General features: G+C 39.0%; 1 protein-coding gene across 1 annotated transcript; it reads right to left on the bottom strand.

Moving 5' to 3' along the window:
• Window positions 1–6,402: 6,402 nt before the first annotated feature.
• OTOL1 (otolin 1) lies at window positions 6,403–24,873 on the bottom strand. Its single transcript, XM_090274291.1, has 5 exons — window positions 24,776–24,873; window positions 14,351–14,716; window positions 11,616–11,705; window positions 8,083–8,154; window positions 6,403–7,434 (listed from the first exon to the last, which is right to left on the bottom strand). The coding sequence occupies exons 1-5, from the start codon at window positions 24,780–24,782 to the stop codon at window positions 6,536–6,538; spliced, it is 1,434 nt and encodes a 477-aa protein (XP_090130417.1). The 5' UTR covers window positions 24,783–24,873; the 3' UTR covers window positions 6,403–6,535.
• Window positions 24,874–25,207: the final 334 nt, after the last annotated feature.

Raw genomic sequence — 25,207 nt, 5'->3', positions numbered from 1 at the left:
ACTTAACCACTACAGTCAGAAAACAGAGGTTCTTTGCATCTAAATATCAGGCCCAAAGCTTCCACTGTGTTATGAAATTATTAATTGAGTAACTAATTAATTCTTTCCGCCCTTACCTAGAGAAAATTGGTGGGATATGTGTGAGAGAGTATGTGTGGGTATGTGAGGTGGGGGTGTGCACATGTGTGGATGTCCAGTGAACAAGTGATCCACAAAAGTGTACCCTCTACAACTTTCTCTCACATATTACATCTCATGATCACTAATTGGGTCTCTAGAAGCAGATGTAGAAAGAAAATTTGAGGTATAAGATGTTTGTTAGGAATCAAGTGCTGTGAAGGGAAGGGAAAGGAGGCAGAACTTGGCAGGGAAGAGTTAAACTGTGGGGAAGACCCAGCAAAGCTCTGGTCAATGGGGCAGAGACTCTGCAGTAGGCATGGCCCATCCAGGTGACTAGGAAGGGCAGAGACAGCCCAGTGTTTATTCACACACCTTGCTCAGTGACCAGACTTGGGCTGCCCTGGGCAGGGCATAAGCTCAAAAGAGACAACTCTACAGTTAAGACAGACCCTGAAGAAGCTGACAGTCAGATGCTGTCTGCTGAGCACTGTCCGCTCAGAAGAGCATCTAGTTTTTCCTTGAAGGGGATCTGGGTGGTGCTTCTTGACATCTACAAAGTTCAGAGTAAACGCCTAAGTCTACAAGAGCCTAGAAGTCCCATACAATGTGTGGCCCCGTTACCTCTCTGACCTCACCCCCACATCCTATCAGTCCACTGACCTTTTGCCAGGCAAGCTCCAACCTTAGGGATATTCTTCTTTTGTTTCCTCTGCTTTCTCAGAGATCCATATAACTGGCTATTTTACCTTCTTTGTATATTGTCTCAGATATTACATTCTTAGTGAGGCCTTTCCTGATCTGTATTTTAAATCCCCTCTCCCCTCGCCCACCCAACCTGAATCTCTCAATCCTCCTCCTTCTTTATTGTTCTCCATAGCATTTATCACCTTCCGATGTACTATATAATTAATAGTTTGTAGCCTTCTTATTCTTCTTCATCACAAGCTCTATGAAGAGAGAGGGATTTTTCTCCCTGTTGTGTTCACTAATTTATTCTCAGTACCAAGAGCAGTGCCTGACATTCACTAACCTACATAAACGAATGACCACACAGAGAGTAACTCCTGTTACAAGCTCAGGACAAGAGAGACATTTCCATGCCTCAGAAAGAAGGGCCCTGAATAAGCAGATCTCTCATGCCATCTCTATTAGATGCAATGTGGTTGTTATAATTCAAACAACCATACATGTGCTTTAATTGTAGTTCCTAAAATAATCAAGCACTCTCACTAAATTTTCCCACTGAATTCACATGGAGTATACACTAGGCTTATCAGGGCATTCAACTGCAGCCTCTCTTTTCAGCTCTGGTTTATCTCCAGTCCTGCACCCCCTGCTCAGCTACCAGTGGATTCTTGTTCCTCCTCATTCCCTTCCCTACTTGGGGTGATAGCCTTGAGAAACAAGGCTACTACCATCCTTTTCCCATTATACCAGGTTTCATCAGCCAAGATTTTTAGTAAACTCTTCCCTGCTCCATTGGTTAAGGGTGGGGTTCATGGCTCCCCACCTACCACACTGGTGTCTTTGACACATTACCTACCTGCTCCATGCTTCTATCACCTCACATGGTACATGTCACTTAAGGCACTTTGGACACACAAACCTCAATGCCTGACACATTGTTAGGACATAAGAAATTGCAGTAATTATGACTCCATAATTCCAATGTCTCTCTCTTGACTCCCCCCAACACACACACACATCTTTGTCACAGGCAGCCCATTGCTCAATTTTTCTTCTCCCTAAGAACTTCTTCCAAGTCTTACAACATCTTTAAACGTTCTTATAGTCTCCTTGCCTCTTTTTAAAACGTTCCTATAAGTGGAACAATAAACAGACAAAAATCCCTGGCCTCGTGGCACTTACTTCCAGTGGGAAAACAGAAAATAAACAAGGTCAGTAAGTGAAATACAATACATTTGATGGTGATGAGTGCTATGGAGAAAAATAAAGCAGGGAAGAGGGCTGGGGCATAGGGACTCAACTTAAAATTGAGTGGTCAGCCCTGGCTGGCGTGGCTTAGTGGATTGAGTACTGACCTGCAAACCAAAGGGTCATTGGTTCAATTCCCAGCCAGGGCACATGCCTGGGTTGTGGTCAGGTCCCCAGTAGGGGGCATGCGATAAGCAACCACAACATTGATGTTGCTCTCCCTCTCTTTCTCCCTTACTTCCCCTCTCTCTAAAAAGAAATAAATAAGATAGTTTAAAAATAAAATAAATTAATAAAATAAAATCAAACTGAGTGGTCAAAAACACCTTATTGAAAAGGTGATATTTAAATGACCCAGCAATTCCACTGCTGGGATTACACCCCGAGTCCTAAAACCCCAATTCAAAAGAACCTATGCACCCCTGTGCTCAAAGCAGCACTATTTACAATAGCTAAGTGTTGGAAATAGCCCAAGTGCCCATTAGTAAATGAGTAGATTTAAAAAACTGTGGTACATTTACACAATGGAATACTATGCAGCAGAAAGAAAGAAGGAAGTCCTACCTTTTGCAACAGCATGACTGGAACTGGAGACTATTATGTTAAGTGAAATAACCCTATAAGTGAAAGACAAATACTATATGATCTCACTTATAACTGGAATCTAATGAACAAAAGAGCCATTTGGGCAGAATACTATATGCAAAGCCCTGAGTGAAAACATGCTGGGGGATTTGAGGAACAGCACTGAGGACAATACCCAGGGCAAGCATGGAGGGGATGGCAGGAGATGAAGTGAGAGACAAGCAGGGGCCAGGGCACATAAGGATCTTTCTGGTCATAGTAAGGATTTGGCTTCTACTCTAGATGAGATGGGAGCTTCAAGAGGCTTTGAGCAGAGGAGTTAGATGATCTTTCTTTTAACAGAATTGTTTTGATTGAAGGGGTCAGTGCAGAAATAGGTCATACTGCCTTTAGAACCAAACAAGAGGATTCCCTGCCCTGGGCCCTGTGCTTTAAGAAGTTCTGCATGAAACAAACACATGCTAACATGTAAATTTATGATAGTACTCAGGGCATCTTTACTAGAGATCAGTTGCTCAATTCCAGTATAGCACAGCCTGCAATCTAACTATGTATTCCTATGACTACCACCTCTCAGGCCCCAGAGCAACTCTTCCCAGTGCCTCTTGCCCTATTTGCATCAAACAAAAGGTGATTGCTTACAAATGGCCATCATGACTGGTGAGCTGTACCGCTGCAAACATGAGAGATAGATTCTGCTTTGGAGCATGGGGAGGATTTGAACAATGAGTGTGCTTAATTAAGAGAAGGACAACTAATCTACTTCCTCCTGGAGAGCATAAATGCCATGGATAACAAAGTATTACATCTCTGTTGTGCTGAACATTCATTTTCTTGCTTTTTATTGTGCTCTAGTTCATCATTCTTGAGATACTCATGAATTGCTTAGTGTTTGCGACAGTTGCAGACTTAATGGCTTAAACATATTAAATAATGCATATGTCTCTAAATTTGTATTTATGCAAGTCCAGACTGACAATTTATGATGGATTTAGATATCCGAATATTGTTTGAAGAGATAATGCAAATGAATAGTGATCATAGTTTATATGATGAAATTTAAATATTTTGCAATATTTTTTACAATAGTGAAAATATATCATATGCGACCCCAGTTACAATATCCAAACATGATGTAAAATTCATGGTTAGTTTCCAAACCTGATCGCTAATGCAACTGAGCAGTTTCTCCAAGTTGAAATTAATTTTTAAAACATAATGTTAAAACACAATGACTCAACAAAAGTGGTCTAATTGGACAAAGCTGTCAACAGAACATAAATTATGTAAAAATTTTGATTTTGAAAACATATTTTCATTAAATTAAGTTTTAAAATAATATCTGCAGGATAAATCTATAGTAATTCATGAATTAATGTCTTTCTCTTATTACCCATCCAAATATAACCTGCCTATTAAAAGAATTCCCAGACATGCACAATAGTAATTCAGTCATCTTTGATATTTTATTTATTGTCAGTCATATAAAAACCATAGATTTTTCTTATTTTTTTCAATATAGGCATACATTAAAGTAGGAAAATAGACAATATTATAAATAACTAGTTATCAATTTAAAAAATTAAATATATGTACTGTCAGACCACATGCCATGTATATTTTAACCCTAGATGCCTTTTATCTTTGAGCATCCATTTTGGAGGCTATTGCTATAAATAATCCAGGTAATAAATGATGATAGCTTGGGTAGGGTGATGGCAGCAGATTCTGGATACATTTTGAAGCAAGAACAAAAAGGACTTCCTGACAGGTTGGATTTAAGCGTGAAGGGGAAAAATCAAATGACAGGTTTCTGGCCTGAGCAACCCCAGAAGTGGCCATTCTGTGATTACTCACAGGGCAGGATCTGGGAGGAGCACCTCGAGGGGAATTTCAGGAGCTTGGTTTCATCATGTTGAGTCTGAGATGTCAGTCTAACTCTCACCAGTTTCATACTCAGGGCAGGCAGCCAGGGGCGAGGTCTGTGTATTTGGCAGTCATTCGGGTAAGGGTAGGTAGGGGTTGTATTCAAATCCTGGGGATGGGAGACATTCACTCTTTATTTCTGGGCTTTCGACAAGATGGGAGACGTGACACAGTTGAAAAAGGAAACACTGTTGTGTCACTTCCCTCTCACAGCAAAAAGTGGCACAAAGAACCCAGAAGCTACCCCGCAAGCCACTTTAAAAGCTAAGAACTTCCTCGGTGTGGATACCCTGAACAAGTTCATAATTGACCACCAATCCTGGGTCCTTAACTTCAGGCTTCCTATAAAATGTTTGCCACAAATAAACATGGAAGACACTGATGGATGTCATAGATCCTCCATGTAAATCACTGCTTCCTTATTGGTCCTCTGCCCAACTGCCTTTGACATCACACCTTTTGATGTGGACACCCAGTCCTCAAAATGGAAAATAAAAAATTCTAAGTGAAAGCATCACTATTTTAATCATGTGGGTTATCTTATTCTCCCTCTGACAAACACAAACAAAGCCTCAGCTAAGCAATATTACTATCTCAATAAAGAAAAACTGCTGAAGGAAGGGGAAAATGTCAAGACTGAACTTACCCCAGCCTGCTGGGTAGTCTTCATATAAGAAACTAATACAGCATTTCTAAAATTGGCATCCTACGCAATGCTGTTCCACAGCGTGTTACTTGACAAGTCTATACTCAAAATAAAAATGGGATCCTTGGATAAAACAAAATTACATTTCTTTACTGTGGGAATGTTGGAGTACAGTAATGTGCTTTATGAATCTTCAGGATGGAGATATAGAAGATAGCACTTCCAGCATTTGTTTGATGAAGAGCCAACTCATAATAACAACTTCCAGATTTGTTTGTCTGGACGAGCAAGACCAGAAAGTTCCTCATCACCCACTCCCTAATTTGCAAATCTGTCTAACTACATGCCTTCATGAACCCAATTCAATTTAGATTCAATAAATTTACTTCTTTAAAATTGAGGCTGTTGAATTATTATACATTCAGTTATTAAATATTCACATTGCAAGTGAATTCCCAAATGCCCACCTGGTCCAGCAGTGTTATCACTGAATAATAGGAATTAATAATTGTAGAGATGACGATAATAAAGCCAAAGAATTTATCCAAATTAAATGTTCTTCCATGAAGAAAGGGCTAAATGTTTAGTTCAGTAATAATCCAATTTTACTTTTGAATGACTGGGGAACATTCAGTTCTTCTAAGCAAAATAATATGATGAACGTCTATGTCTTTGCTATGATTCAATTAAGCAATATTTTTATTAACTTTCTTTTTACCTTTTACCCAACATATAAGTCCATATAATACATTTTTTAAGCAAGTCTTTACATACTGATTAATTGTAAAGATATTTTAGCTAGTCTTCACCATTCTTTCTGTGTATTCTTCTCAAATTAAACTGATATGGCAATAGTTTCATGTGTTGGAAGTCAACCCTCCCAACAGAATTAGAAACTTTTCAGTGATACCTACCTACCATGATATGTTAGCTGTTAGCCTCACATTCACACAGAAAAGAATGACACACTTTTACATGAGACATAGAAGGTTTTTAGTAAGAATGCATTTATTAATTACAAACCCCATTTATATTTCTGTATACAAATATTAATTACTTAAATGGCTTGACAAATGCCATTATAATGCTAAATGAAAAAGCTATCTTCTAAGATAATAGACATATGCTCTCAAATACAGATATGTAATTATTTTTAAGCTGATGCCTTAAAATAACAATAGCAATTGACTCTAAGTGATATAATTTTTCCTGTATTATTTTTATAGTCATGAAAAAAATGATGAAAGTTACTTTTTCAATAGCACTATTCTATATTACCCGACGTATTCCACTGTCTCCAAACTACAGTGTTAAGACACAAGTTTATGGTGAAATTCCAGGAGTTTCCTCTGGGTACAAAAGGAACCCAGTAAAAACACTGTCATCCTCAGTGCTGACATACACGCCATTCCAATCTTTGGAAACTTCCAGCCAGACTTGGTCCCCTGCACTTAATTTCAGGATGATGAGGAGAGAGGTTTGGTCTATTTCATGACCATAGAGCGTTTCTCTGGACTTGACCTGCTTCTTATTCCAGGCCACCAGGCTGATCCGAGCAGGTCGGCCACTCACTGTGATGTGGTAGGAAAATACATATGCCCCAGGAATACTACAGTTAAATTTCCCGGTGACAGGGCTGTAATTCCCTTGGTCATTATAGAAGACCTTGTCAAACTTGATAGGGACATTGGGAGGAGGGAAAGGCTTTGATAAAGCTGCACTGAAAGCCGACCGTGGGACTCTAGCCACCTCCCCCTTGGAGCCTTTGAGGCCCCGAGAGCCTTTCTTCCCAATAGATCCTCGGACCCCTTTGCTCCCAAGCTCCCCCTTTGGCCCCACAGGTCCCAGGAGACCAGGAGGACCTAAGTCTCCCTTTTCTCCTTTTGTCCCTGGACCACCCCGGGCTCCAGGCAGGCCCTGTGGGCCACGTTTGCCTTCCATCCCAATATCTCCTTTGCTGCCTTTTTCTCCCTTCACCCCCACCTCACCTTTTTCCCCCTTTACCCCCCTCTCCCCAGAATTCCCACAGTAGCCCTTGTCCCCCCTCTCCCCCTTCTCTCCCTTGGCCCCAGGCTCTCCAGTCAGGCCCGGTGAGCCCACAGCCCCTCGGTCTCCTTTATCTCCTTTGGTAGCATTTACAAACGTGTCCCCCTTTGAGCCTTTTTGTCCTTTCACTCCCACCAGTCCAACGTCTCCTTTATCCCCTTTAGGACCAAGTCCACCTGAAATGGAAAATTAAAATAATGTTTAAGGACCACATAGGCTATGAACAGTATGCTAGCATTACAGAGCTCACAAATTAGAAACAACCGACTAACTGGAACTGGAAACCTGGTTCTCGCCTCAGAAAGGGCTGTAGGAGGAGATTCTATTCACGTCATGCATCCGTCACATCAGGGGAAGAGCTAATGCTACCGAGACATCATAGCTTTATTTAGGTCTCACGTATCTAGTTCTATTTTTATTTTACTTTTAAGATAATGAAGAGTGGTAAAACTACAGTTGTCCACCTTATTCCATTATATTTTGCATTTTGACCCAACCCAAGAATTCTCCTAAATCTCCATACTGTCCAGCCAAAGCCAAAACCCTCCAGGCAATGAAACTGAAACCCAGAAAGACTCAGGGATCATTTCCCAAAAACAGCTGGAGAGAGAAACAGAGCTCAAATGCCTTTACTCTGTCTCCACACTCTTAGCCCTATACTCAGACGCCAACATACCAGTACACTGAGTTATTAGAAGAAATATAGCAATGTATATTTCTTTCTTGCCTCATGATAACTTTGTGTACAAACAGGAAGAAAATTAGGGACTATACTGCACACATGATATAGTTTATATCTAGAACAGATATAGTTTATACCCTACCTCGTTCTCCAGGTTTTCCTGGGTATCCTGGAACTCCACTTGTTCCTTGGTCCCCACGTTCTCCCTTAAGTCCTAAAATGATGACAAGATGAACTTTCCTCCAATTATATTAGTTATGATCAAACTAACATCCATTTCACAACCATGTTGCATTTCAATGCTTCCTTTGTCAAAATGTGTAAAAGTAAAACAATATGGTTGGGGTGGTGAACACACAATACAATACAGATATGATGTATTATAGAATTGTATACCTGAAACCTACATGATTTTATTAACCTGTGTCACCCCAAAACATCAATAAAAAAAATAGTAAATAAAGTAAAATAATACAGGAAAAGTTTACTGAGCATCACTGGGAATATTTAATTCCAACTGACAGTAAATTATTTAAAGGAGATTTGGGGTCATGCCAATCTCTCCAGACAGAATTCATCTATTCCCTCAGTGCTTCCACAACTCTTTGGATCTTTCACAAAACTCAGGACATTCTGCCTTGTGTTATGTATGGATGTGCTTGTATTTTTTCAATTATGAATTTTGAATGATAGTTATATTCCCTACAATGCCTAAGAAATTGTGCCATGCACCACATAAGTTTAATACAGAGTACAACATTCTGCAGTTGGTTAAAACTAATCATAACAAACCCATCTAGGATAAAAATACAGTAGTCCCTCTCTATATCGCAGTTCACTTATCGCGGCCTCACTGTATCATAGGATTTAAAAATATATATTATATTTAATTAGTTATCGCAGATTTTTTGCTATATCATGGGATTTCCGATACTGTATATGTATGTTGTTCAAGTTACATAGGTTTAAGAGTGTAGAATATGTTTAAGAACATAAGTATCGTTTATAAAAGTGTGGAAAAAGTTAATAAGAGAGTGGGAAAGGTTAATAAGGGACTGGGGATGGTTTATAAGTGTTTGGGAAGGGTTTATAAAGCCTTAAAATATGTATAAATACTAAAATAAATGTAAGGTTCCTACTTTGTGGATTTTCACCTATCGCGGGGGAGTCTAGAACGTAATACCTGTGATAAATGAGGGAATACTGTAAACTGTCCTTGACACAGAACATCAAGGAAAGCCAATTTTTATTTTCTTTGGAAAAAGTTTTTATATACACTTTGGATAAATTATAGCACTATGAGAAATTGTATTTACAAAAATTTTCATCTGTGTTTTTAGATATTTGCCATATACCACAAAATAGATTTTTATACTGGACCTGGCTGAATCCCATCCTGTTAGAGTATGGCCACACTAGATTTATTTTTATTGTAAATGATAATAGCTAACTCTTACTGATCATCTACTTTACACCAGATAATATTCCAAATTTTAACATGATTTTTATAATTTATAGTCTTTTAAATTTAATTTTAATTTGTATTTGATATTAATATAGTCATTCATATAATGGGGGGGCTCATATAACAGAGAACATTTTGCCAATTATAGAACAATATTTATTTAAGAAAGTTTATAGCATCTCCTTTCAAGAATGGTGAGAGTTTTTTTTTAAGGTTTTATTTATTTACTTTTAGAGAAGGGGGAAGGTAAGGAGAGAAGCATCAGTGTATGGTTTCTTCTTGTGAACCCCCAACTGGCGACTCGGCCTGTAGCCCCGGCATGCACCCCAACTGGGAACCGAACCAGCGACCTCCTTGTTCATAAGCCAGCATTCAGTCCACTGAGACATACCAACCAGGGCAAGAGATATTTTTGTCACCACTTTTATTACAGAAGAAATTAAAGTATGAAAAAGTTCAGAAATTTGTACAGAATCAAACATGACAGCATATTACATTGGTTGGCATTGATTAAGCAACCACATTATTTATATATAACTAACATTTTTTGTTTCCTTTTTGTCAAGAAAAAGAAAGTCCTAAATCAAGTTAAGAATCATCAGAAGAGACTCGCCCAAATTTCACAAGAGCAACTACAGAAATCCTGCCTAAGTCATTCAGCATAGTTCTCTAAGCAGCTAGCTTCTCCATGGCCATTTCACATAAAATTTAAAATTTAGAAATTAACCCTTTGGCCATCAGGAAAATGTCTGCATGCATTTGGAGAGAAACCAACCCTGAATGAAAGTGAAGAGCCAATTCTATTCCCAGTCCTTTTCAACACTCATGTACTGAACATCCTTGCAGTTACTCTGTTTCTTAAGTTCATTTAAGGATTTTAAATGCTTACCCTGAATTTCCTCAATCTGGTTGCGATTAGCCAGAATGCAGTCACTTGAGTCATTTATTTATTTATTTTTTAACTTTAGATCTTAACTAAGAGTCTAGACTAAATCTGTAAGTAAAAGGAAAGTGGAGTTGCCATGCTATAGTCTGGCTGAATGAATTTCTACTTTTGATCCTTCATCAAAGCACATTATTAAGAACCTTATCTTATGATACTTTCCTGCTTTCGTCTTCTACTTCCAGAAGTCTAGCTAATGTATGAATCACTGGGGCGGTTCACCACTCATCTTTATTTCACAGGGTATTCTGCTAATATAATTCAGCCACAAAAGGATTAAATGTTTCCAAGAATGAATATCAGGCAACTGACAAGTGTGAAGTAGCTCTCTCTTACCTTAGCATCTTTTCTGAGTAATTACTTCACTGAACATTCCACTGGAAATGAGTTAGGCAGTTCCTGAGCCATGTGGAGGGTGATGTATAGATGATATTAGGTCTTTTGACATGTGACACTGAGGCTAAAATATTTAACTTGATGGATAGATGGTATTTCTATAGGCTGGCAGTATTCACTGAGGAATTTCTAAAGGTCCCAGTGAATCTGTAACCTTCCATCAATACCTTGAGCACTTACTGAACTAGGATTTCTCAGGCAGAATGCCCTCTTTACTATAGGATGATAGAATTTCTAAGCTAGAAAAGACCTATGAAAGCACACATGACTACAAATCGTTTTGAAAGTAAACAGGGTATAAACAACTATCTAGTCTGTTCCCCTCACTTTTCAGATGAGGTCAAGTGACTGGTCACTGTTATGTGCTTGATATCATCCACTTGCATTCAGTTCTCTTCCCACCACTGACACTCCCCTCGATTTTAGTGTGAGCCATGAGGTATGTCATATTCTCCTTTGCAGACAGGCTATCCCCCTAAATGGAATAGGATTGCCTACTCTAGTTAGTTTTGTCTAATATCTAATTAATTTGCATCATGAGGAAGATATAAGGAAGGACCCTTCTCCAGAACTGATGCCCAGTCACTGGGTCAGCTGGGAGGCCAATGAGAAGTAAAAAAAGGTATGAATGTGTGCTGCATGTGTGTGTCTGAGTGTGATATGTTACCAGGCAAGTTTAAAATGTCTCAATTGACTATTTATAAAGTTAACATTTTTATGTCGAATATAACTTGCAAGATGCTTAACCAAATTTTACAATTTAAAAATTGATCCACCTGTAGGAATCCGGTATTTAATTAGCAAATTGCTGTTCTAAAAGTGATACAGAACATCCCTTGAGTATTGACATGAAATGTATATAATTACCTACCCTTCTCTCCTTTCTGGCCTTTTGGACCTTGGGGTCCAATGACTCCTGGTGGCCCTGGGACCCCCATATCACCAGCCTTTCCCTTAGGACCTAGAAATGAGATTTTAAAACAATCAAAATAAAAAAAAATATTCTCTTTCAAAATGTCATATAGTTCAGGAGGGAATAATGCACTCATTTTTTAAGACACGGCTGTCAGTGTCCTGGGCAAGAATAAACTACTAGAGAGTTCTAAGGACAATATTTATACCTAATTTGCAATTCTGTACTACTTGAATAGATAAATTGAGCACATTAATACTTGTCACTGGATTCATGGCTGTGATCTAATGATTCAGGGAAGCAGTGCTATATCAAACAACTAAATAATTACCTGGCTCTTAACTTCATGTGGCCCACACTTTCAAATTGAAAGTAAAACCACAATACCTAGCACTTTTGGTTTTCCTGCTCATTCATTCATGCATTCATTCAGGAACTATTGCTCAGGCTTCTTATAAACCAAGCACCCTACTAGGTGTTAAGAATCAGCCATCAACATTCCAGGAGTCCCTGGAACAAACTAATGGTTGCCAGAGGGGGAGGAAGTAATGGGATGAGCAAAAGGAGATTAAAAATTACAAACTTCCAGTTATAATATAAACTATGGGAATGCAATGTAAAGTTAAAGAAAATAGTCAATAATATCATAACTATATACAATGACAGATGGTTACTAGGCTTATGTGCTGATCACTTCATAATGTATATAAATATTGAATCACTATGTTGAAACTAATATAATGTTGTATGTCAACTATAGTTTTCTAAAAGAGTTATACAAAAACTTTTAAAAAGCATTCCAGCAGCCCCTACCTTCATGGAGCTGAGAGTCCATGAACGATAAACGCTGAACCAATAATCAGACAAATATATAGAAATTGCCGCCCTATAGTTAGTGACATAAAGAATCAGAGGATACACCCCTAAGAAAATGGCATAAGCTAAGACCCAATGAACAAATTAGGATTTGAGTTATTCTCAAGTTTATTTAATGATGCTCTCGTACTAGATTTTGAATTTTTAAGTTGTGTTTTTGAAAACACTGATAAAGCCAAAATAAATACCTCTCTAGTTATGTCAAAAACAGGATCCTACCAGGCTCAGAGTATTTCATGAGGCAGGAAAAGTCTCCCACCACAGCTGGAGGAAACAACAAACACAACTGTTGAGCCCTAACACATGAATTCATTCAGTTGTCTTGCTGACGCTATGAAGTTGGGATGATTCGTACCCCCATTTTTCTATTTTGGAAACTGAGACTTAAGGAAGTTTCCCCAAGGTAGGACCATGACAGACTCAACATGCTGAGCTCCTAAGCACCCTGCTCTTTGCAGAACCAGTCAGACTAAGACATATGAGCGCCCTCAGTAAGCTTAATGACTTGGCACACCCTCAGAGTATTTGTCACCTGTATTTACAGGAAAGGCTGAGCGCTGAGAACAAAGTTCTAAGAACAACGCAGCTAAGTCCACCACTGGGTAAAACACAAGCCTTGATGTTACAGACCCACAGCATTAGAAAACAGTTTAGCAACCAGCTCTGTTTCCTTGACCGTGCCCTTGCGGGTTTTTACTCCCAAGCAGCTTGCCAACCAGATATGATACTAAGAGAAATTCTGGGAAATATAATTTTCCCAGTCTCGTTACATTTCCAATAATGTTTTTGCAACCCTGAACTCTTAGTGCCCCAGACCACTGCCCAGCTCCATTTCCCTTCCATTTCAGCTCTACATAAATAGTGAGCACATTTTCTGAAAGGTTCCTACAATGGGATGAAATGAATGAAAAAATTAATGAGGATGTGTAATTCCTGATTTTATGACTTTAAATTCTTCAAGCAAGACACAATAAATATTTATATGTAATTTTTTTTTCAGGGTACAGTGAGTTTGCAATTGGCATTCTGATCTCATTTTTACCTTGAATTCTCTCTGCTATATGACATGTAAAAGCTGAAATATATTACAATAAAACTGAGAGTATATTTATAATATATATATGAAAGACATCTGAAATTTTGAAATATGTAACCATGACGTTCAATGGAGAAAATTGCTGGGCAAGGATACAGTGTTGACTCAGAATTTCAATGAGAAGCAAACGGAATCCTGGCTTTATTCTCCACTGCAGAGGCATTCCATTTCTAATCCTAAATACAAATAGCACTCCAAAAACTCATCAGTCAGCACACAGTCCTACCAGATAACAGAATTTTCATTTTTCTTTCTTATGCTGGCCTTTAATGAAAAGATTATACTGGTAGTGAATGTGTATAACTTGAAGAGCTACACACCAGTGCTGGGGTTGGTTGGCCCAGTCCTGCTCTAACCAGCATTGCCCAATAAAAGTTCCTGCAATGATGGAAATGCTGTCTGTCTGTGATGTCCAATAAGGTAACCATTGGCCATGTGTGATTACTGAGCACTTAAAATGTGGCTAGTATAACTGAGGAACTGAATTTTTAATTTTTTTAATTTTAATTTTAATATTTATTAATAGCCATGCATAAGGCTAGTGGTTACTGCTTCAGGCCACAAAATGCCCATTTGCCTTTGTCACAGTGTTACACCTATGCCTATATCCCTGTTCATGACAATGTAGAAACCCCCTTGGGGCAATTCCACCTCCAACCACCCACCTCTCAACTCTAAGGCTGTGTAAGGGAGAAATATGGCTTTATATATTGTCAAATACCTGGCTTTCCAGTCTCTCCAGGTTCTCCTTTCTGCCCCTGTACAGATGAACAACAATCACAGCAATTCAAAACGAAATCAGAAGTATCAATAGTGACTTTTTCAAAGTGGAAGGGTGTGGCGGTGTCAAAGGCAGGATTTTGGTCGGAGGCTGGTTCCACCGTTTCAGCCACTTCTGTGAAGGGAGTTTCTTCTTCTTCTCCTGGAGGCTGGCCACTGGGTGGCTTCAGACCCTTCAGCATCTCTTTCTCCTCAGATTTCTTTGTAAATGTGATATATGGCGTGGTCTTTGCTATTGTGTCCATACCAGCCATAGCCAAAATAATTAAAACAGCACAAAGCCAAGAAAACATCCACATAATCAAGGCTAGAAGAATGGAAATATATACACATGTTAAATGAGATCCAAGTAAAAAGTAACATAAATAAGTATTTATATAAGAGAAATATATATATATATATATGTATAGGATCCATACGAATGGGTAGTATGTAGTATATTAAATGATATTTTTATGTATTTTATATGTAAATCTGTGTTTGAATCAAAACAGAATATTTTATTTACTTAAAGTATTTATTATAAGGAAAATTTTGCTTCAATTTTTGTTTCTGGTTGCTTTCCTTGTATTACATGTTCTAAAATATTGTTCTCAGTCATTCTAATTATCTTGCCAAATAGCAAACATGATCTATAATAAATGCAACATGACTTAATAGCTCATATACTCTGTGGAAAACAAATATGTATAATTTCCTGACTGACCTCACTCAGATTTATAGGAATCAAATACATTCGTATTAGAAGAAGATGAAAAATATTGAGCTCAATAGTTTATTTCAGCAAACTCAATTATTTTAAGAAAAATACGAGTGAAATAGTCCTTAAATCTACTAGGGATAATGGTCCTGTTGTGAGAGCAATCTTTTAGTCTCCATTGTAATAAATGGAGAGAGTGAGAGAGTGAATTTAAAAAAAACATAAGTTTAAATATACGTTATGTTCTTAGATTCTTCACATGTCGTTTAATTCTCCAATTCTTTGCTTTATAGTTTGAGGAGTTTTTTTTCTGAAAATTCATATTTATCTTTGTATGGTTTTAATGGGGCAAATAGTGGTTATTCTTATTAAGGCTTTTATCAATGTTCAAAGTGATATAAGATTCCCAGTGAAGTGAAGTTTTTATAGTTTATTCCCCAGCAACTCCCAGCATTCCAGTGGCTGCTAACAGAAAAGCCAGGGTTAAAAATGAATGTTTTTCTTTCATCAGAAAAGGAAGTAGTAGATAGGGCAAAGAGTAAAAGAGTAAAGAGAATGGAAATAAAGATAGTAATAATACCTACTATTTATAGAGCCCCTACTATAAGTAGGAGCCTTACATTCATCGATTCAATCAGTTTTCAAAACAGCTCTGCCAGGTAGGTGACACATTATCATTCCTTCACCTTCACAGATGAGGAAGCTGGCACCAAGAGGTTACATACCTTGTTCAAAAGCATACAACCAGTAAGTTATAAATTCAGAACTTAAATCAGGTCTGTTTAATTTCAAAGCCTCAACCCTTTCTCACAAATCATGTGGCATTTATAAGGATGAGATTAAAAAACAATAAATCCTAGGGTAGGATCAAAGGAAGGGCTACAGAGAAAACTGATATAAATCAGAACAGAAAACAGATGAGAAAAGACAAAGATGTAAAAATCCCAAAAATGTTAACTTCTCTTAACCAATATTTATTGGAAAATTAACAATGCCCAAGCCCTGAGAAATTATATGTGGTAACCGAATCAAAGCCATGGGCTCTGTCCTCAAGGAGTTTACAATCTAGTAGGAAAAATGATGAACAACAAAAGCAAAGAGGAACGTGTGAAGGGCAGATGATCACACTGCATTGCTCCAAATACAGAGCCCACTCCTTCACTGCCCCCACCTTTGCAACAGTGAGCACAGAAAACATGGTTGCTATGTATCAGTCAGCTAAAGTAAGCCCCAACAAAAACTAGACAACATAAATAAATATTCAGTTTCTATACATAATAATTAAAATTTCATTAGTTCATACAATTCCATTCAATGAAACATTCATTTGTTCAACAAACATTTACCTGAGCATCTGAGATGTGTCAGGTCCTGTGCTGGGCCATAGAATATAAAGAAAAGTAAAACCAGGCCCAGTCTCGGAGGATCTTGTCTGCAGTAGATATCAAAATGAAGCAAATATCCAATACGCAAAGTATCCAAAGTGAAATAGTGGTAAGTTTTAATTCCTCACCACTTTGCTGTAAGTTAATGCTGAGTGTTAATGCTCTAAAACATTGTTTATGTTCTCTTTAACATAAGTTACTTTTTACCCTAAAAATATGTGATAGCCTCTTGATAATCCAGTCCTGAGGTGGCAAATAAGAGATACATGGTGGGACAGGGACAGAAAGGAAACTAACATTGAGAACAAGGCAGGCATCATGCAAGCACTTTATAACTGTTATTGCAGTTACATCACACATGAGCCATGCAAAATAAGATTTACTTTGCCCATATAAAAGATTATGAAACTCAGGCACAGAGAGATGAAGCAGCTTGCACAAGATCACAGTGTTAGTAAGCTGTGGAGCTGGAATTAAAAGCCAGACCCCTTTGACTCCAGAGTCAGCCCATGCACTTCCCACATGCCGCCTGGGGATTAAAGAATGGTAAGACATACTGCAGAATGAACTGAGTTGGACACTTCATGGCACTCAACTCTAGACCCTTCAATGGAAGAAAGGAAACACAAACCTAAAATTAGTGGATATGAAGAGGAGAGATGAGAAGTCTGGCTCTGACAGTGGGACATATTAATGCAGGACATACACACTTATAGAGGGAACATAGCACACTGACCAGAGAATGAAGAGCTACAGAAAGGAACAAGCAGAACTAACCAATATTAGGATAGTGTTCAGCATCCCTGTTCGGAGTATGTTTTGTCCTCATACATGTTTTCCTTGCGTTGTGGTTTCCTGTTTCCTAATTTAAACATGGATGTTAAAGGATAATGTAGTTACTACTTTAAGACCATGATGAGGCGCCCCAAGAATTTTGGAGATGACGAAAGCATGAAGCCCTTTGAAAAACAGTGAAGCAAATATTGACAGCAACCTGACTACAGTGTACATATGCCATTAATTTTTAACTGAAAATTTTTTCATGTTTATATAAAAACATACACAAAAATTCCATTACTCAAGCAAGTAAGTGCTTCTTACCAAATTTTAAGCCACTCAAGAATAAAGAGCTAAAAGGAAATTAAGGTCTGCAGTCAACCTATATACAGTAAGCCCTTCATCCTGAAGGTTGCCTAGACTGTAAGCACTTAAAGAACAGAAAGTCAGGTCTCTTGTTCTTTGTGTTCCAAGTGACTCGCATAATACTTGCAGGTAATATATCCCATAAATGTTTGCTAAACTAAAGTGAAGTAAATGATTGCATTATCGTCTCCAATTTTCCACTTGTACCTATACTCACACTCTTTGATACATGAGTTTTATACAGTTTCCCAGAAAAGAAATGAGGTCTATACTCCAATCCTTTGACTTAGAGTTTAACCATGTGACCCTGGACAATAGAATGAGGTGTAAATGACAGGGTGCCATCTCCAAGACTAGGTCTCCAGAGCCCTGATCTGTTTCCACTTGCTCCCTTGGACTTTGGCCATTGCCATGAGAAGGCCATGCAAGACCAAGCTTACTGGTCCAAAGAAGATAAGAGACACATGGAGCAGAGCTGTGTCAAGTAAGCCACCCTAGCCAAACACAATCTAAATGATAGTTCCCAGCTGACCCACAGACACATGGACAAGCCTAGCTGAGACCACTGAGGCCAATCTAGATCAGACAACCCTCACCTGTCCCACAGACACTTTCTAGTTATCCACTGCTGTGTTAACAAAGCACCTCAAACTCAGTGACTTAAAAACAACCATTTTATACTGGGAAGAGGGGAGCAAGGGGAAAAGAAATGGGACAACTCTAACAACACAATCAGCAAAATATTCTTAAAAATAAAAATAAATTAAAAGATAACCATTTTATCATGGCACACAGTTTCCTGGATCAGGACTTTGCTCCTGGATGAGTTAGGTTATTCTTCTGCTCCATGAGGTATCAACTAAGTTCACCCAGCAGTATTCAGCTGGCATATGGACTAGTCTGGAGAGATCTAACAACACCTCCAGTGCTTGACAGAAATGGAAAACACTGGGTTTATCAATCACACAGTCTCTCCAACATGCCAGTCTCAAGGTAGTCAAATTTCTTCAATCCTGCCTTGGGGGTCCCAAAGACAGTATGGTAAGAGCACGGAAGCTGCCAGTCTACTCAGGCTGTACCTGAGAACTGGCGCAGTAATTCTGTGGTCACAGCAGTCACAGAGGCCAGCCGGACTGCAGGGGAAGAAGAAATAAATAATCCCTAGCCATTTTGTATCCACCATTCAAGCTATAAATTATAAACCTCTTACAATTTGGCAAGGTTAGGCAGCAAAAGCTAACTGATTATCAAGAGTTTCAGCCTCTAGCTTAGGCACTTAACTTGCTACAAAACTGACTAAGCAGCCTCCAGGCAGCACCATCTTGCCTTTATCCAACAGCAGACATCCTGTGTGCTCTTCCCTCCACCCCACCCAGGTCAGTCCATCCCCATAGTTCTAAGAGTTGAATCCACTGAAAGTTCATAAGCAGAAGCCAGACCACTACTGCTTGAGATGTTATTAGAAGGGATCTTGAAGATTCTTCAAACTTGAATGTTCCTTCTAACCTTCAGATTCTATAACATGGTTTTGTAACAGAAGACACTTTATCAGTATACAAAAATTAGCTCATGCCATAAAATTCCATTCTAAATACAGGAAATATTACACTTCTTCTAATAATGTACTCTCTTCACTCATTAAAACAGTGCCCTTTTGGGAGGACTTTTTTCCGGTTTTTTGTTTGTTTGTTTGTTTGTTTGTTTTTTGAAGACTTCTTTTTTCCCAAGTGAGACATTTATACTAATTTAATGTACATTTGTAAGATGATTAGAAAGCTCTATGTTGAGGCTTGGGCCATGGATAATAAAGAAATGTAATAACTGACTAGCAAGTAGCATATACTGTAGTATATGGACTGAAAGCCACTGGCTTTGTAGGCTGTCAGTCCTAAGTACAAAGTACAGCTTATTAGGTGTTCAATTTGGAGCAAGTTAGTGTATCTTTCTAAATCTTGGTTTCTTATTTCTAAAATAAAGATCATAAAACTAGCTTCATTTCATACGGTTATGAAACTCAATGAGATAATGCATGAAAAGCTCTTAACATAGTGCCCTTAGTAACTGTTGGCCATTATTTTTAGTGAGCATTAGATCTAATGAAATTACCTAGCCAGAAATAGTATTTTAATGCAGTGACAAGTATTTCCTGTTCTCTGGTACGGTGCCAGATGGATTCCATTTCCACCCTTTTTTGTGCACTCTCCTAAGAACTACTTTTTCCAGAATTTTTGCCATCTCGGTTCCAGTTCAGTTTCTGCCATGCGAGACACCTACATGGGACCTAAATGCATTGACTTTGGCCGAATCGCGGTGTTGTCTGGCACTCCAACGTGATTGCCTGCCTTGGTTCTGTAGGTGGCTGTGACCATTGGCAGCAGTGCCCGGCAGCTCCTACCCTGGGCATCAAGAGCAAAGTCCTGATTCTCTGAAGGCCTGAGGCAACCAGCAGCAAGCCTGCCCACCTGTGCTTCTCCCCCTTCAATGACTGCAGAAGCACCTAATTACATGAGTTAAATCCCTCTATGCAGGACTTGCCTACAGGGGCCCCAGGCTGAATCCTATTATTTTCTTCTTTACTTTTGCCTCCACCTTTATTATAAACTTTCAGCCTCCCTGCCTTGTTCTGCCTTACATCCAATCCTACATTTTCTTTTTCTTTTAAACCCGATTATGCCTCAACCATCTACATCTTGATTTATTAGAAACCAGCTATATCCAATTATGTCCCAAAAGTTTTGTCAAAATATCCTCCCACAATTTTCTGAGCCTGCAAATATATCATCCAACCAGTATTCTGTTCCAGTTGCATTCTTGAATGCTGATTCCAGTATAAATATTTTTTAATTATATATAAATATATAATTTAGGCACATGAATATGTGTGGATATGTTGTTGGGCTGTAACAGTAAGGACATTTCTTGACCTTATGTAGAGCCTTCTTCCCTTCTGACTTACAGTTATATAGACTTATATGATGAACTTTTATATGCACAGTACTCCTTATGTAAATAGATACTTTTAATTTTCCACATTTCATTCTGACCAATAGTCCTTGCTATGTTCTTTTCTCCTTCATTTTCTTTTCTTTTCTTTTCTTTTTTTTTTTTTTGGTCAATAAATGTTTATTGAACACCTGTTCTGTGTCAGACATCATAGTATACGCAGGAGTTATAACAAAACATCTGTTCTTATAGAGCTTACATTTCAATGGGAACAACAAATACCAGAGGGTAAAAATATCACTATTTTTGACTGTCATGAGTGCAATGGAGGAAATAAATAGGTATTTGATAAAAAGAGACATGGAAAGATTGTTTCAGACAGACAGCTAGAAAAAGCCTGAGGATGTAGCACTTAAGCTGATAGGAAAGCCTGAGGAAACGCTGTTGATGAATCAGAAGCAGCCTGTATCAGGAGTTTTCCAAGCAGCAGGAACCAGATGTGCCTTTTCGCAGGAGAGAAAGAAGGTCAGACAGTCTGGACCAGGTGGAATGAGACAGGAAGGGACTGGCATGGGCAGCCGAGACACACCTTGTAGGGTTCTATAGGCCATCTTAAGGATTTGGGGTTTATTCTACAAGCTATAAGAAGTCACTGAAAGTTAAAGCAAGGGAGAGACCCCACCCCACCACCCCAGGCTGTTATGTGAAAGATGGTTGCAGATGGGACAAAACAATAAGCAATAAAAGCAAATGGGAGCTGTTTGAGTCCAGGCAACAAGGGATGAAACCTACAACAGTTTGCTGACATTTTGTCACAAGTTCAAAGATCAACCCATTCTGGAAAATTGTCATTACTGTACTTAATTTCTATCTGAAATGGGCATCTTCCACTTGGTTAATTAGGATTTAACTTTATATTTTGACTCTAGGAAGTTCCTTAGAATTGTGGTTTTAATATATATCATTTCGGGGAAAAAATGAGAATAAGAAAAAATATATATGAGTATGTTGTGGGAAAATTCCTAAAGAATATGATTAATAATTATTTTTCTTTAGAAACACAGGTTGAGGTCTAGTTATTGGTTGAGGTTTTAGTTTAGTGTTATAAGAGACCTGAGCCGCAGTCAAGAAATGGGGTGACTTCAGGGCTTGTTCCGACGTCAGTAGCACCCCATGACATTTCCATTTAAACAAGTAACCAAAAGTGGAGCTGCGAGTTAGGAGCAGAAGCCAGGAGGGATTACTAACATCACATCCATTTCAGACATGTTTACACTAAGGCAGAAGGTCCAACAACAAGAGCGTATTAAGTAAGGATGTCCATGGGAAAAGAAAACAAAAAACAAACAAAAAGAAAACAGGGGTGACAGTTGCTGCCACTACTTCCTTCCCCTTCTATGAGAGGGGCACCTGCCAATCAACCCTCTTCCTTTTTAAGGTGCCTGGTATTGATTGAGCTCTCAACACTACGTGACCACAAGGGTGAACTGTTAGAATTTCAAACAGCTGTTTTCTCCTGCCTCAATTCATCCAGCAAACTCAGGCCTTCTAGAGCTCAGATCTTTAGTTCATTTGCAAATATAATACTACCAAAAGAAGGAGGAGAAACATTATAACTACAGATTTCCATTTCCCACTTTATTTTTAAGTGCAGTTCCAGAGTAATTATAATCACTCTGGTAAGCTTTGCTCATCCCTTTGTGTTGATAGATGCACCAAAAGCATCATAATTTCTATTATCCAGTGGGAGGCTATTTTCTCCCAGAGTATCTAAATAAGTGAATCCATTACATTTTTATTAAGCATAATGATTTAAACATTACATTCTACCAAGTTAAATGCTTCTTGCATTTAACAAATGTATAGTAAAATAAAAACATATTCTCAGCATTCTTTTATTAAATAAAAAGGATTGACTTTGATTAACAGTCTAACACCATAAAAAATAAAGTCTGGCAGCAAATGTGGATACTTTTCCTCTATGAGCATTTTCAGTTACTTCTCTTTTCCTCCCACAAATCAAGGTAGCATGACAGACACCAAGCAGAATGATCCAAGTGGCAGGTGAGGCCCAAGGCACCAGATTGGGGATGGAAGGAAAAAAAAAAAACTGTACTCAGGGGAGCTGGGAGCAATCAAGCAGGACAAAGTAATAACTCAGGTAACTGGTAGGTGGAAAAGTGAACTCACCCACATGAACGAGTAAACAGGTAAAAGTGCACATTAAATTTAGACATGAAAATAAACTCTGGCTCTGTATTTCCAAAACCTAAAAGAAACCGTTAAGGATGGGATCAGGCAAAGACGAGAACAAAATTATGACTGTTCTGTTTCATCTTATTTCCCCATGCAGGGATGCTGAGTCAGGCTGCTGTAGAGTTTTCTTATTTTAGGGATAGAGAGAAAAGAGGCAGGAGAAGCCACGGGGTGCACGTGTGGGTACGCAGCTAACAACAAGCCTGTAGTCAATTTTGCAGACGTGACATATCCCACTGACATGAAAATGCAGTGGGGAGCTGAGTGTAAAGGGTGGGAGATGGCATATGTGGGAATTCTCTGTACTTTCTGTTCAATTTTTCTGTCAAACTAAAACTACCCTGAAAAAATAAAGTCCATTCATTCAAAAGAGAAAACGGCAATGGGGTCCAAACATGATTGATTTGTTCACTTATTTGCTAATTAGTTGGCTCTGGTAGCAGTTAATAATCTAGCAGAGTTGTTGCTGAAAAACTGAATTTTAACTGAATGTTAACAAAAATCTACATGGAGCCAAACTGGGATTTTTTTTAAAGAATTTTTATCTCCTTTTTTAAAAGATGTTATTTATGTATTTTTAGAGAGAGGGGAAAGGAGGGAGAAAGAGAGGGAGAGAAACATCAATGTGTGGTTGCCTTTTTTGTGCTCCCAACCAGGGACCTAACCAGCAACCCAGGCATGTGCCCTGACTGGGAGAATTGAACCAGCGACCCTTTGGTTCACAGGCTAGAGCTCAATCCACTGAGCCACACCACCCATGGCCAAACTGGGTTTCATGTTAGAAACTCTCAGAGATTTCACTGAGACTTTTCTATTTCCTCAATATAATTATACACCCATTAAATTAAGTATAACCCAATTTAAGCAAACTACTTCACATTTTTGGAGACCCAGCAGAATGCGTGCTGTGGGGTCTTCCTTAGCAAGGACTTCTTATGGGAAAGGAGTATAAGTGAGCTCACTCCTGTGAGAAACACTCACAATAAAACACTGGGACACAGGACTTCAGCAGCAAAGTGAGGTGTTCATTCACAAGTCGGCAGAGTCGGGCACACAGCCAGCCAGGGGCATGCACGCTGACAAAAAAGGAGCTGGCTGTTTTTATCCTAACACGAATAAATACCCCTTCCACTCTCCCTCTCCTTCTCCTTCTCCATCTTTGTTTTTCCATGCTGGATACTCCGGAGTTACAATCTAATGCGATTAACTGAGGTTGATAATTCACTCAGGGTGATCTGGTTATAGGTCTGTCTCCAGCTCTTCTTTGAAATTTTCCTATCTTGTTTACTGGGCTGTCTGCCTACATTTTCCCATTTCCAGGAGTTTGGTGATGAATATCTCCCCCCCCCGCTTTGATCTCAGATATCCTTTGGCCTCAGAAGTATCTGTGCTGAGCTGCGGAATGCCCTCTTCCTGACTTGTAATGTGCTGATACCGTTAACTCCGTCTCGGAGAACCCCTGATTCAAGATTTAATTACATTTAACCTTTGGTGCTAATTATTTTCTACTGGTTTGAGAGCCACCATTTCCTTGCCCCATACACTCCTGTTCTACCAGTTCCATCGGAAAATAGCAGAGGTTCCCAGAAGGCAGGTTCCAGGGTAGCTTCAGGATGCAGAATCTAACAGATTAGAGGTCTTAACCTTCACCCATTTTTCATCAATTTTTTTTTTTTTTTAGAGAGAGGAACAGAGAGAGAAATAAAGGAACATCAATGTGAGAGGGAAACCTCAATTGGTTGCCTGCTTATACACACCACAGCTGGGGTTCCTGACTGGGAATCAAACCAGCAGCCTTTCAGTGTATGGGACAACACGCCAACCAACTGAACCACACTGGCCGGCCAGGGCCAGATGGAAAGAAAAGAAGTTTGTCTTAGAAGCAAAAGGCATCTCTCAGAGAACCTGAGAGACAGAATTTTCAGCACTAGCAGCTTACCTTTCATCAATAGCCTTGCTTATCAGTGCTGAAAGATGTGTTGGTCCTTTTCTCAGCTGTCTCACATGCTCATATGGAGGGAACTTAAATATGAAGCAAAATCACTAAAGACATGGAAGAGACAAGTGCTTTATTATAAAAATGTTTTAGTCTACCCAGTCGGTCGGTCGGCAACCGTCCGTCTCGAGAGACGATGGTGCAGCTTCTTAAGAGTCTATCTGCACCGCCGAGAATGGCTGTGCAGTCCGACTCGGGAGTGACACGGTATCTGTCTCCTCCCGTGTTAAATCGACATCTTGTGATGACGCTGGAGTGTCCTCTCCAGTGAAGCTGAAGCTACAGAGCCTGGGCAGGGTGATATGGAGGGTCTGCTGTTGCCCATGCAGCAGACCCCCCCTCTCTTCGCAGCTGAAGGGTCCAAGGGAAAGACGG

The sequence above is a fragment of the Furipterus horrens genome, unplaced genomic scaffold (genome assembly GCF_987537825.1).
Source record: "Furipterus horrens unplaced genomic scaffold, mFurHor1.1.pri manual_scaffold_1, whole genome shotgun sequence".
Classification (NCBI taxonomy): domain Eukaryota; kingdom Metazoa; phylum Chordata; class Mammalia; order Chiroptera; family Furipteridae; genus Furipterus; species Furipterus horrens.
This window is presented reverse-complemented; position numbering and strand designations above follow the sequence as displayed.